This window comes from Pteronotus mesoamericanus, unplaced genomic scaffold, assembly GCF_021234165.1.
Source record: "Pteronotus mesoamericanus isolate MK-2021 breed Mesoamerican mustached bat unplaced genomic scaffold, CSHL_Meso_final contig_94, whole genome shotgun sequence".
In the NCBI taxonomy this organism is placed as follows: domain Eukaryota; kingdom Metazoa; phylum Chordata; class Mammalia; order Chiroptera; family Mormoopidae; genus Pteronotus; species Pteronotus mesoamericanus.
The window spans coordinates 50,368,753-50,383,543 of record NW_026555285.1 but is presented as its reverse complement, the minus strand read 5'-3'; the positions used below and the strand labels follow the sequence as shown (position 1 = coordinate 50,383,543).

Here is a 14,791-nt window from a genome sequence, read left to right as displayed (position 1 = left end):
TGCTTTGGACCCCACGGCCTGGCGGGGAGCGGGAGCGGCTCAGACCTGCCCCCAGCCACGCAGGCAGCCTGGCAGGGCTCTGGCCAGTGAGTCCGCGTGGCCCCCGGGTGGTGCTAGTGAGACCAAGGACACAGGTGACACTTCCACTTGAGGCTAAACTTAGAGCAGCAAACACCGGGGCCTCCTGACTGCCAGGGTGATGACGGCAACCAGCACAGCAACGCAACAAGCATGCGAAAAGAGTAATACCTTAAAAAAATTCACACTTTATCCTATTTTATTCACAGGAAGAGATACTCCAAAGAAACCTACAACATGAAAAATCACACTTTGGTAAAGGTGGATCATAATATTATTTGACCCAACTTCTACCATTTTTTGGGCAATATTCTTCTAATTTTGTAAAGCGGGTGAATGAAAAGCCGTAATTTTATCTACAGGACAGTAAAGCCAGTGTCCTGGAGGAGGCAGGAGCGGACAGGAGCTCCTCCGAGGAAGAGGTCTGGCACAACGGTACTGCCTCTAGCCCACTGAAGGAACAAAGCTTAACTGTGGGATCCTGATAGGGAATCAGACCAGCTTCAGTTTTCTTCTAGACCCTATTAACTCTGCTTTGATAAAAAGTTACAATTTTTAGAATTCTGATTTTATGAGACTGACAAAATTAGAAACAATTTCTAACACCCTCAGTTCCCTTCCTTTCATCTCTTCCTCCACCTTTTCTCTTATTCATGAGCCACAAACGCCCAGAGATCTGCACCCCCACCCTCACACAAAGGAAGGACAGGCTCTGAAAACCAAAGACGCACACATTTCAGCTGTAACTCCACTCACAAAAGACAGGTGCCATATACCCTATCAGTGTTGCCTTTTTAAAGAAAATTAACATTCGCTGAGTGATTACTAGGGTCGTGCTCATCACTGTCCCCTTCCCCGAACCACAATTTAAAAACTTGAATGTTATCCCCTTCTTAGTAACAAACATCCTCTATTTCAGTGTCAATCTTTTTTTCTCCAAAGATAAAGGGTAAATGACCATGACAGTTTAGAAAATCATGCTAAGTATGATTTGTTTCCCAGTTTTCAGTACACGACCTAATAAGTGATTTAGCTGTACACCTAATGACTAAGTTAGCAGTAGACCAAATATAAAAGAAATATACTGTAAGGCACATGCAGTTTAAAATGTACTAATAGCCATATTAAAAGAAATAAAAAGGGTAAGTTCATATTAACACATATGTTCTATTTTAATAAAATAACTCAAGGCAATAGAACCAGGATATTGTTATTTCAACATGTAACCAATATGAAATTATTAATAAGATATTTTACATTCATTTTTTCAAACTAAGTCTTTGAAGCTCAGTATGTAATTTATTCTTAAGCACATCTCAGTTCTCACTAGCCACACCACAAAGGCTCAGCAGCCACAAAAGCACTGGCGTCCACTTTGGATAGTACAGCTACAGACACACAGAAAGAAGTGGTACTTTAGAACAAGTGGTAAGTATATAAAAAGACAAACCTGTAATGAGAAAGACTTCTTGACAGGCCTAAGAGAGGCATACATAAAGCCACAATTGATAAATCTGTAACCATTAAGATAATCTAGAATTGTACTGCAGTGATGTAAAAGGAGATAAATTGCTATTTCTTAAAAATACAAAAATAATAATGCAATCTATAGATGATGTATTATAGACCTGCACACTTGAAACTCATAATGTCATTAACCAATGTCACCCCAATAATTTTTTTAAAAACATACAAAAATAAAGTGTTGAAACTAAAGCACCATCTTCAGGAGACACATATTGTACCACATAAATGAGTTCAGAGTTAGGATGCTCCCCCAGAAGCCGGTAACCACGTAGGTAAAATGGAAGATGAATTTTAAATAGAAAGATTTTTTAAAATTTTAAAACACAGATTGTTTAATGCAAGCACATTAACAACCTTTTAAGTAAAAATACATTAGAGGTGTTCTTTTTTTAATGAAGAAGTTCAAGTAAATCACCACTGAATATTCCATAAGAAATGGAAATTCTGGTAACAAATGAGCTGCTGTCTTCCATAAATAATTCATTTTTTTGGTGACAAGACAAAAATGATTTATGGGAGAGCGCTCCTGATCTTCCCCCCTCCGTGTGGCTCAGGGGCGCTCCGGCCTGGCCTCGGGGCCTCTCCCCGGGCCCCACCCCCCCACACTGGCCCGGCTACATGGAGGCTATTTTAGGCTTTGCAATGCAGGAGAACAAAGAGAAGTATTAGGAATCTATAGGGCTAGAACGAGACACACACACACACACACACACACACACACCCTCCCCCCCCTTGTAGACGAGTTCCAGGATTAGAGAATCAAGAGCTACGTTATGGGCTCAAAATAAATGAAAACCAAAGTAAATGTGTCAAGAACTATCACTGTGGCCCGCGTCCCTCTGTTCCGCACAATACTCCAAAAGTAGGAGCGAAGAACCCAAGGCACACAGAAACTCCATTGCTCGCTGGAGACTCTTCTCTTGCCTCCACACCCAGAGAGCGGTCCATGTGAACCATGAATTTATAAATATAACACACAAACGTAGCCTCAGAGGTTCTCATCCGTGTTGCCAGTGGAGACTGATTTGAACCAAAAAACCCTCACCTACTCTTTGAAGACGAATGCTAAGTGCACTAAGCCAGACCGAAAAGGACAAATGCGGTAGACTGCACCGACGTGACCGGCAGAGCCACCAAACCCAGAGCAGTGGGGAGAGCGACGGGGGCCCCTGGTCCCGGGCTCCGGGCCGCACCCTGAGAACAGGAGAGACCTCTGCAGACGTGGCAATGGCTGCACAACATCGCCTGAGTGTTTAGCTAGTGCCACCAAACTGAACATTTTAAAAAGGTTAAGCGGGTAAATTTTATGTGTATTTCACTATAATTAAAAAAGAAAAGAAAAGATTAAGGACTCTGAGTAAGCTGGGTTAGCCTGGAAATACACCTAACAGTAATGATATTTGAAGAAACTAAAATTTAAAAAAACAAAACAAACAAAAAAAAACCTCTTACTGACTCCTACAGACACATTTACCACCAACATTAAAAAACCAATTTATTTAGCCCTGACTGGTGCAGCTCAGTTGACTGGGTGTGGTCCCGCAAAGCTAAGGGTCACAAGTTCAAATCCTGGTCAGGGCACACACCAGAGTTGCATTTGGTCCCCAGTTGGGGCGTATACAAGAAGCAACCAATCAATGTTTCTCTCACACCTGGATGTTTTTCTCCCTCACCTTCTTCCTCCCTTCCATCCTCTCTAAAAAATGAATGCATAAAATCTTTTTAAAAAAATACAGTTTTTTAAAATACCCATGCCTGTTTGTTGAAAGTAAGTGTGCTGGATATATACAATTATTTTAAAACACCTGACAGAGTAATACAGTACCTAAATTAATATAACATACTGAAAACAGTCTTTAAATGTTAGCATTCAGACAATTCATTTGGGAACATTCCCTTGCCAATGGCAGCACTTACACCCATTCTTGGTTGGATGCAGTAAAAAACAGCATTTCCAAGTGTTAGAGCTTCGTAAGAACAATGCAGTAAACTATGTGGTGTTTCTGTCTCCTGAAAACTACCTGTGCTGTTTGAGATTGCTCAGAAATGACACACGCGAAGGGCTTTGGAAAAATGCGCAGCAACACCTGCCTCGGGTCCGCTCCGTGTCCTGGCCTCAGGACCTCCGGGTCCCGACGGTAGGGACCACGTGAGTGTTTTATATGCCCAATGAATGTCCTAACTCTGCAGAGAACGCCAGGTGAGGATCACTCAGTACTTTATTTAACCACCACTTTAAGCACTCTGAGCCTGCCTGCGCTTTAAAATTTTTTCGGGCGGTGGGCGGGGAGTGGGGAGGGAAGCGTACTTTTATATTAAAGCTACAAACTATAACCCCAAATGAGTTGACACAAGTGAAACAACAGGCACCAAGATGAGATTTAAAAGCCCCGGGCTGAGTCAGGAAACCCGGGTGCTAACTCCTGGTCTGTGAAAGGCCACCGGACCCTCGCCCTTCTGGGGCCTCCTGCCTTGCTCCCACACGTGTCCTGGCATGGCTGCTCCCCAGGTGCGAAGATGCGAGGACCCTCACCCATCTCCGATATCCAGAAAACTCTGTCTTAAACATTACCCAGGCTTATTTACACCTCACTATGTCTCATCCTTCCCCTCAAAACCAAAACCAAACTAAAACCCCTGAAATGTTAAAACAAGAAACAAACATAAATTAAAAGAACCAGAATAGCTACGAAAGACAAGACTTGTATTCAAACCAGAAGTGACCAAAACAAGCAAACTAAATAAAAGGTGAAAAAAAATCTTCACTCAAAAAAAAATTTCACTAAGCAGCACAAAATTTCAGATTCTAAGTACTCATTATAGCAAGCTGAATAAGATAATGTTCTGATCTCAAAGGATTCAGTCTCTAGGATAGTCTGAGAAGTAAACAATTAAGACAGAACATACCAATGCGAGGTACCTACAAAATGCTGTGGGAGAGCAAGGACGGGGGGAGAACTTTTAGGGGACACCTGGGAAGACATCACTTACATAGTGACAAGAGGTCAATCTTGAAACATTAAGCAGGAGCTCTTTGGACAAAAGATGGAAGAACATGGTGACTTCAAAACTGCAATGATTATTTAGCAAGTAACAGTCAGTACAGTATAAAACATAGTCTTCCATTGCTGACTCACATCTCATAAAATGTTAAAAATAACATAAATACTTAATTTAGAATTCAAGGGCTTTGAAAGGGTAATCAAGTTATAGAGAATTAGTACAAATCAAGCAAAATAATTCTATGACATTTTATAATAAAATGTTGCTTATACAATTAGAGCTGAAAACACTTCTCTATTAAGATACCAGGCTTAGTTTAACTTAGAAAGACACTATTTCTATTCCATTGAAGATGTTACTCCCCAGGCCAGGAAGATGAAGATGAGACAATGCACTCCACATGCTCGGCACGCTGCCTGGCAAGGAGTCGGTCAGTGTGAGCATATGCTGTCGCCTGCACGTCGTCAGCCTCAAAGGTGATGGCGTGTTTGGAAGGACGGTGAGCCCGGAACATCTAGCTCCGAGGCTCCAGCCCTGCACAAGCCCCTCTGCTGCAGCCGCAGTTTACTTACTACATCAAAGTGGGCCCACACTTACTTCAAAGGGGTTGGGAGAGGATCCTGAAAACATAAGGTATGAAACCAAACCCAGTCTGTAAAAGCCAATTCCCTCCCCACATGTGAAAAATTTTTAACAGTAGAAATATGCATATACCATTTTTAAATCAGCTGCAGTTTATGTCTCTCAGAAAACGACAGTATTTGCTAAAGAGAAATAAACCCAGATGTCCACATTTCCATAAAATTTGCTATTAATCAATGTTTGTTCTACTTTGGTAAACTGAGGAATCACAATTATTAGAAATCATATTCCATAGACTATAGTTTAATTCCGTCTATGACTCATTTGTCTTATCCTAGCAAATATGGTATGTGCAGTAGTTCATATGATTAATGTAATATATAAATCTACTGTTATGTATAAAAAAAATATTAATGCACGCAACTATTCTGGCTCCCAGCAGTGTCTAAAGTACCCAGTTTGCCTAGTGGAAAGGTATACAATTCAAGGGTAGTTACCATTCATAATACTGGATAACCAATTATTCCCCAAAACTCAAAGTTATTTCCCACACAGTTCTTGCGGAATCGCTGTTGCACACCAGTCCGACACGCGGCGCTGCACCCGCGGTCACTCCCCGTGGATGGTCGCCCCGAGCCCTCTCTGAGGGGCATTCCTCACCACAGCGCCCCGACACTGAGGCTGGCTGGTCCCTCCCCGTCCACTGTCATCTCTGCACAATCTCTGCACAGAATGCTGGCCTCTGGGATAATTTCTAATTAGCCACATGTCAACTAATAATGACAAGGCTCCAGCTTCTGCGTTTCTACTCCTTACCACCTAGATACCCTTGTCCAATCACCTCACATTTCCTGCAGCCTGTGGCTCCGAATCTGCAGAGAAGGAAAGGCCTCGGAAAAGAGGGCTATTCCAAGGATTAGTTAGCACAGAGCACTTTCACGAGTGCACCGCAGCTACTAAAAGACAGGCTAATCTTTCGACGAGGAACAAAACGGTTTTCACTCCTCTAACCCGTGGGGCTCGACCCTCCAGCAGTCCCCCGAGCACCCCGGCGGCGGCCCGGAGGCTGGCAGCGCTTTCCGAGGGCCGCCGTGCCTGTCCTGCCAGAGTCCTGTCCTGTCCACCCATGGGCTCCCCCCGGCGGAAGGAGAGGAAGGGGTTCTGAGTACAGGGGCTTGCAGAGCCTCTGTCTACCTCGCTCAAAACAGGGCATTAGGAGACGCGGCCCCAGGCCAGTCAGGACAGAGCAAGTCTCCGGAGAACCGAGCTCCTGGGCGCGGCCAGGGCATCAGGCCCCGCGGGGCCCTGGCGCCTCCTCTGCCAGGCGCACCTGGCTCAGGTGCTCCAAGCTGATCAGAACGGCTCTGTTTACTTAGATCACTGTTTTTCTCCCTAGGATCACATGATCCTCAGACTCAGGATAAGGATAAAAATAACAATAGTAAGTACTAAATAAAGTTAGCTTTGTACCAGGCGTTTTACAGATATTAATTCATTTAACCTGTGCAACAACTCAAAGGTGAATATCCCCTTTTACATACAAGGAAACTGAGGCACAGAGTCTTAATGACTGCATGATATTCCATAAATGGATATAAAATAATTCATTTAACTATTCCTATTGTTGAAGATTTAAGTTTTTGCCAATTCTTACATCATAAAATTATATTTAACCCCCATACTTGTCCACATATAACTCTTCCTTAGTCTACAGAACTAAGGACTAATGTCAAAAACCTCTTGATACATATTGTTAAAATGTCATCGAGAACAGCTATCACACATTACATACCCAACAGCATCATCCAGGGTTATTTCAGCATCCCTGGGAGACATGGTAATTTTCTTTTTAATTTATGATAATTTTCTTCTTAGTCATGGTGCCTCACTATTATTTAGTGAAGATTAATTTTGTATTAACTAGCAATAAATGTTTCTTTGTTGAAACACATCCAGTCCTTTGCCAAGTTAACGCTGTCTTGTGATGCGCTATAACCCGTAACACCAGATGTTCCACATTTCGTAATTCAGAACTTGGGTCGGGAACCACGGGGTGGGGGTGGGAGGGCGGGGACAGAAGCCCAGGCGGCACTGCCCGAAGCAGAGCAGGAGACGCGTTTGCGGGGCGTTTGCGGGCCGTGCCGTGCGGAGAAGGCCCCGCCGGCCCCGCGGCGGCGGCGGCCCACTTCCGGTTCCGGCGCCTCTGCGCCCGCTCGGCCCTCAGGGACACGCGGTCTCCCTGGTGGCGGGCTGCCAGTCGATCGACACTCACACCCTGCCCGGAGCGACTCCAGGGATGAGCATCTTTCTCTCTCCAGCAGAACGAAGTTCCCGAGCTGTCTCAGAGGGGCAGCCAAATTTTTAACCAGTATCTGTTACTGATGGGCCAGATCCAGTTTCTGTTCCTGGTCCCGGAGAGCAGAAAGGAGTGCAGGGAAACCCCAACCCTATAAACCAAGAACTAAGAAGGAATGAGTGCCCGGAGGATTATCACAAGAGCTAGGCCTGGGAGCAGCAGAAACCGTGGAGTCCGTGCAGCGAAACCCGCAGCAACCCATGCGGCCTAGCCCTTGCCTGCCCGCCTGCCCGCCTGCCCGCGGGGAAGACCCCCGCCCCGGCCGCACAACACCGTCAGGGCGCCTACTGAATGGCCTCACTGCCTCAGGCACGACGAGCAGCACCTCATCACCTCCCTGCGCAACGGGAAGCGGCAAAGACGCGGCGCGTGCCTGTATCCAGCTAGAAACCGGAAATCTCCGCGGCGGGAACGCCTGGTCAGATCCAAAGGCGCACTCTCTCGGGCGAGCGCCACAAGATCTGACCGGATAGCTACAGAATGAGCTTCTGAAGAAGGCAGAGCAGACGGGGTCCGTCACTGGAAGCACAGCCCGAACGCCGGCGGCCAGAGCGGCAGCACGGCCTCTCCGGAGCCCTCTCCTGTCCGCGCCCCGCGCCTGGGCGCTGCGCCCCGCGCCCGGCCCGCTGCCACAGCCCACTTCCTCCTGCGGAGACCTGCCCTGCAAATACGAGGCACAGGCCTGTTTACCAGGCTTGGGCTTACCCTGGAAGGTCCCCTAAAAGCTTAGTAATCCTGTGGCCCATCTACTCCCAGCACGTGGTTGGATCGGCAGCCGAAGCCCCGGAGCCTGTCGGGATTCAGCGCACCCACCTGGACTCCCACCTCCTCAGTTTCACAGCACAATCAGGCTCCCAGGAGGAGGCCTTCCCAGGACCCACCCCTCAGCCCTCAGCTCCAGCCTTTCCCTGAGCAGCGCCCGGTGAGGACGCGCCGGCTCCAGCCCTTGTTCAGGGTGGGCCTTCCTTTCCAGCTCTTTGGTAAAGGGACTGGGCCTTTGGTCCGGGGTCTGGAAATGCACACACGTGTTTGGGGGAAGCGAAGAAGACAGAACTTTACCTGGTTCTGGTTTAAACTCCTATCTTTCCTCTTACCAACTTTGGCACGGGGTACAAAACCCACGTGGCTTTTCAGCCTCCAGGCTTCTTGGTATGCGTTGGACTCAGCCGTCTGGGAGATGACTGTGAGCAGAGAGGGCTCCTCTTACTTGGAAAGACAGTGTTCTCCTCCCTCTACAACTCAGGCACGCCAGCTCGGACCCCAGCAAATCCCTCTCTTACAGGCAGTGTCAAAGGCCCCAAGAAGTAGCCAAAACACTCTTAGTGTCACTAAAGTTCCAGACTCAGTGGTTTCCTGAGCAAAGACAACAGAGGTGACAATTTAAAACAGCTGGTCTATGATCCCTTAAAAGAAATCAGTAGGGAAAGCATCATCCTCCCTGCCTTGCACCCCATTTCAACATGAAAGGTCTGTCCCTTCCAGTGTCTCATTTCCAGTTACTACTGACAAAAACCCAGTTTAAACGGACATGAAGCTAACAACAACAACAAGCTTTAAAAAAGGAAAGCTCGAGAGTTAGAAGATTACTCTGGGCACAGGAAACTCCAGGTTCTCAAGCAGAATCACAGATACATTTCTTGCTCTTGGGTTCCGACTTGGTCAGAGGCTAACACAGGCAGCGCCGGCCGCGGGATGCGCTGGCCTGTGCAGCATGCCCAGCAGGAAGGGCGCCGCCCAGGCCCTCCTGTGGCTGCGCCCGTGGCTCCCCATCACATCACCCACAGGGGGGCCGCCTGCGGACGGACAAAACGAGAGCCATCCACTGCGCCTAGACACGTGGCAAATGCTAACAATCATCTTTTAATTCCTATTCAATGCGGTATGTATTCTTTGTTAGTAATAACACAATTTTTGCTATGTGCTTATACATTTGACACACACACATTTAGTAAAAAGAGTTATCAGATTCCTACTGCAGGATACCAGTTTAAAGTAACATTTACATACACAATAATAACTACATAGACAATATCATACCTATTCAAAACACATTTGTAGTCACAGGAATAGACAATACATTAATTTCACATGAGCCTAATCTATTTGAGGATCTTGGGCCTGGTCCCTACTATTGAACAGAATTTCAGAAACTGGTCTTCTGCCTAATAATATTATCCTGCATACTCAAAATGCATTAACTTATCCAAGAGCCAGAAATACAAAAAATAAATATCTATAAGACACAGACAGGCTCCTGCATCTTGAAGTGCACAGTGTAGGAAGGGACCTGCCCATAAACCATAATACCAGAGTGAAAGGCGCATCCCCATATAAGGAGATATACTGACAATGTATAAAATATGAGAAGTACAGGCCAGAAATGAAAAAAACCTATGAAACATATGCAAAATAATATTTAAATAGTCAAAAATGTGGATGGCTGAATTTTGTAACACAGTTCCATCAGTGAACCCGTGCAGTGGTTGGGTCTGCTAGAACCAATGAACTGCCTTGCATTATATTGGAGAAAGTAGACAAAAAAAAAACCAAAAACAGAGATCCTTGAGATACATTTAATTAGCAGCATAGTGGCTGCCAAAAACTAGCAATATACAAAATAGTTTTTTTAAATTAATGTAACTTGATTACACACTGACTATAGAATATTTGCTGCTTTAGTGTCATTAAAGGACTAAATTAGTATTTCTGTGGAAAACCTCAGAACTCAAGATTCTAAAACTTCACTATTTACATGTGCATTTTTATTTTCAACACCCAATAGAAAGAGTAAAATATAATTCCAGTTAAAATGAAAAGAGAAATTCTCTTTTAATATAAATAAATGTGGCTTTATTAATATTAAGGGCTTCCATGATTCTAAAATACAACTTCGTATTTTTAAAACAAATTTAGTTCTAATGCATACCTTTTGTTTGTGAAATTTTAATTATCTTTAAATTGAAAATTATTCCAATTACCAAGCTTCAAAAAAAAAAACAAAAAACACAACCTCCAAGGAATAAAAGTTACTGTTACATTCAAGCATAGAGGAATAACTCAAAAATGTCCTTTTAACCAAATCCAAATACTATGTTCAATGTGCCAAGAGAGAGGAATTTAGGCCACAAACCACCCCCTCCCCAAACTACCTTGTTATGCTTTCTATACAGTACACAATGTACCACTTAAATGTGAAAAAAAACATGAGAGGAAGTATAATTTTCTATAACTAAAGATACACCGATATATCATTACACAGTAGTTCATAAGGAAAAATCTACAAATTAAACACTATAGAATTACAGCTGATATTTTTTAAAAAATCCCTATTCTGCATTCTTTCATCAAGTAAATATTAATCCTCTATCTTTTCTAAAAATGTTTACATTACAATTTTTGATAAGAAGAAATTTTCATGTTATAAACAAAGAACACATGATATTTAAATAGCACTTACTTTAAGGAAGGAAAAATCTCACATAAACATATGTTAAGAAAGCAAAGGATTGAATAGTATGACTCTTTTATAACTCAAACAGCTGACAAAAATTGTTTCTATATTAAATGCTCTTATAATGCCACATTAATTAATTCCTTCCTAAGCCAAAGTTTGTTGATGATCAGTTTCTTTCCCTGGTAAAGCTACAATGCAAAATGCTTGACGATACGCTCCGGTAAGGTTATTTACAAACTAATGCACTGGTCTTCCTGGTGCTACCCACCCACCCGAATCGGAATGTGTTAAGTCAATGATAATTATCTTTACACAAAATACTCATCTACAATGGAAGTTATTCATTTCATTTCTCACTGCATTAGTGATTTTTGAACAAACTCCCACAATCCACCTGAGTAATGGAAACATATCTCCAACTCTGGCAAACAGAAGCAGGAAAATTACAGCCACAGCTACAGTGAAGAAGTCCTCATTTTTTATTGCATGCTTAAACTTTACTCTGCAAAACTTCTAATTCTTTGGGCAACGCATGGGAGAAGTAGTACCTACTAAGCAAGTATTAGTATTCTCTTATTATATATAAATATACAGGGAAAAAACAGAAAAAAATGTTTTGACAAAGATGGCTGAGACAAGGGCATTATTTAAGGTAGAAACGGTTTTGTTTTGAAGTTCCATTAGTTTTTCTCTTTTCAGTGATCAATATTAAACTATTTTCACCTAAAATTTTTATTTAGTTTTAAATTAAGATTAAAAGTTGGAAAAAAAAAAAAAAAAAACTCACTTTAGAGGTAATAGCAGAGTCAAGTCACTAAGTGCCCTGAATGGATTTTACTGGATTTACTTATTAAGCAAATAGAATTGAGTTTTGATCATTATTTTTTAAAGTCCTAAGATTTCCAAACATTTTCAGAATCAGCTTAAGTTTTCACATGACATTTTCATCGGAAAGATAAACCCCTACACCTCCAATTCAAGAAATATGACCCTTCTTATGATCAGTTAACAACTTAATAATAAATAGCTCCTTCTGCCATATATTCATTTCCCCAAAAAGTTACCACTTAAAGATGTACTGCATTCTTTAAACATATACTAAACAATTTTAAACCTACTTTTTTATTACAAATACCAATGCAGTTAACAAGGTGTTAAGTAGATCTGAGGATATACCATTTCAGTTCTACCTTATTTCTGGTTACCCTAAGCTTAACTATGAAGTTAACCTCTACAATAATGTTTGCATACTGAGACTTCATGCCAGATTTTCACTGCACTGAAGAGAGTTAAATGTCTTTTTCACCTCAAAAGAAATATTTCACTTCCTCTCTTCCTCTCCTGTGCATCTACCGAGCCCCATGTGCTCAGGGCCGGCCCAGGGCTCGGCCCCGCGCAAGCCCATCTCCAGCTCCGAGGGCCCTGCGGCCTGGGACCGCGTTGAAGTGCATTAAGTGAGTCTGCAATTCGTTATTAAAACAACCTCCTATCAAAATGGGTGCTGGCTCGATGCAAACTGCAAAAACACTTTAACTGTGTTCTAAATTTACAGTAGCTGCTAACATATTAACATATTTTGAGATCTCACCTCTTTCTTTTAAAAAGAAAAAAAGCAAGTACTAACCTATTTGCAGCTGGTTGAAACTAAAACTCTCAACAATATTTCTATTAGTGTTTTTAAAAGAGTTTGGTTATGTCAGTGGGGTAACATTACCCAGACTTACAACCGACTTTTGTGTTGATGTATTTAAAGGGTAGGAAAAGGTGTTCTGTATTTAAACAGTAGTAAGTAAAACAAAGCAAGGAAAGAGATTCTCCTATCTTTGACTCGCATACTAACAAAAAAAAGGAGAAGAAAGAAACAGCTCTAAGTTGGCTCTGAATTTAAGAGGATCATCCGCTGTCCGCATTCACAGCACCCCCGCTACAGCGGCAGCTTCCTTCCCGTTTTCCAATAGGTCAAAGAAAAAGAATGGCTGAGCTGAGAAATCACACTATATGGGTATTACAAAATCTCCTCGTAGGTATATTTTTTTATATGACTGTGACTCCACACTTAATACGACAATCACCTGATTGCCCCTGGTTTTAAGCTTGCCTTCCAAAACCCAGCCTCGGTGCATGTCAAAGACCACGCAAAGGACACTGTGGAAAAGCTTCGCTGCGGCCAAAACTGCACGCACGAACCTTTATAAATGAACTACTCTTAATTATGTGCAATGTAGCATTCCCCTCCCCTTGCTTCTTCCCACTGCTCCCTCTGACATCTTGAAGGCTTCTTAGCCTCTGTCGACAAGGCGAAATATTACCACACACAGTTCTGCAGTAACTCTTGCTTCTTGGGAAAGGAAAAAAACAAAAAACAAAAAAACACCCTACTAGGACTGCATCTAACACCTCTCCTTTAGCCTCCATCCCTGTGCCGACAACCAACAGAAACCAACCTGTGTGATTTGGTGCCCTCACATTTTAACACCTCCTGGGCGCACACACGCGCGCACACACGCACAGACTAAAGAGGTCATCAGCATATTCAGGGCAACATTACAAAGGAAGAAATGCTGCCTAAAAAGAGACGGGGGTCGGGGGACGGAGCCACGGCACTCCGTCATATCCCAGCTTCGGGGCATTTCTAAAAGCAGATGCAAAACTGCACCATTTTCCTCCTCCCTCGAAAACATCGCAGCCCCAGCGGCTCAAGTTCGAGCTCACGCGCTCCTCGCAGGTCACAAGCACCGAGGGACAGAGGCTCCAGGAGCAGAGCTTTCGTCCCCGCAGAGCGACACCACGGACAAGGAACAGTGTGGGAGGAAGAGCCCCAGGGAAAAGGGGGCCTCCGCTCCCCCAGCGGAACTCTCAGACCGACCGCAAACCTGCACCGCACGCAGAGGGTGACTGCTCGCAGTCTGGAGGAGTGCTCACGGCGGCACCAAGTTGGGCGCTGCGCTCGGCTGGCAGGAGGGACCCGAGGGGCGCGGGGAGGTGGCGCGCTGGGCCAGCGCGCAGGCGGCTCCCCCGCGGGCCGCGGGGCCGCGCAGCGGTGGCCCCGGGGCGCGGGGGGCCTCCAGGGGCCACGGGGACAGGGAGGCAGGCAGCGGGCGCGCCGGGGCCCTTACCAGGTTCAGCACCGTCTCCACGATGTCCCTGTTGCTGACCTCGCCGACCTGTATGAGTCCGATCAACACTGCGAATTTCATCCGGATGTTGCGGATCGGCACCGAAGGGTTGATCATCCCCGCGGGCAGCACCACCGGGCCGGAGCCGCAGCCGGAGCCCGAACCGGACGCCCCCCTCGGCTCTCCCATCCCGCCGCCCCCGCCGCCTCCGGCCCCGACGGCGAGGAGCCCCGCGGGTTGCGGCTCAAGCCCCGGGCCCGGCTTCTCGCTCGCCATGCGTCCCCTTCCCGAGGAACAGGCAGGAGCAGAGGCGCGGCGGCCGCCGGTACCGTTACACCTGCCTCGGCCCCCGCCCCCCGGCCGCCGCCGCGCAGCCCCAGCATCCACCGGCGCCAGGCGCCGGGCCCACTCGCCGCCCGCGCCTCAGCCCGCCCGGCCGCAGCCCTCCCCGACGCAGGCGGTGGGGGACTTGCAGGCGGATCCCCGGCGGAGGCGGCGCCGCGAACCGCTGCCCGGAGAGCGGCGGCGCCCGCCCAGCAGCTGAGCCGCCGCTGCCTCCTCTCGCTCCCCCTCCCGGGCGGTCCGGCCCGGCCCGCCCCTCGCCGAGATGCTGCCGCCGACCCGGACAGCCCTGGCGCGCAGGCCGCGGGCCCCGGCGCCGACCGCGGCTAGAGC

At 45.7% G+C, this 14,791-nt stretch overlaps 1 protein-coding gene across 3 annotated transcripts in view; it reads right to left on the bottom strand.

The window, feature by feature from the left end:
- Positions 1-14,458, bottom strand: part of NBEA (neurobeachin) — a 482,091-nt gene extending 467,633 nt beyond the window's left edge. For all 3 annotated transcript variants that reach the window (XM_054586547.1, XM_054586549.1, XM_054586548.1), the window contains exon 1: positions 14,117-14,458. In XM_054586547.1, the coding sequence (XP_054442522.1) occupies positions 14,117-14,392 (276 nt within the window). In that variant the 5' untranslated portion in view covers positions 14,393-14,458. The remainder of the gene's footprint in view (positions 1-14,116) is intronic.
- Positions 14,459-14,791: the final 333 nt, after the last annotated feature.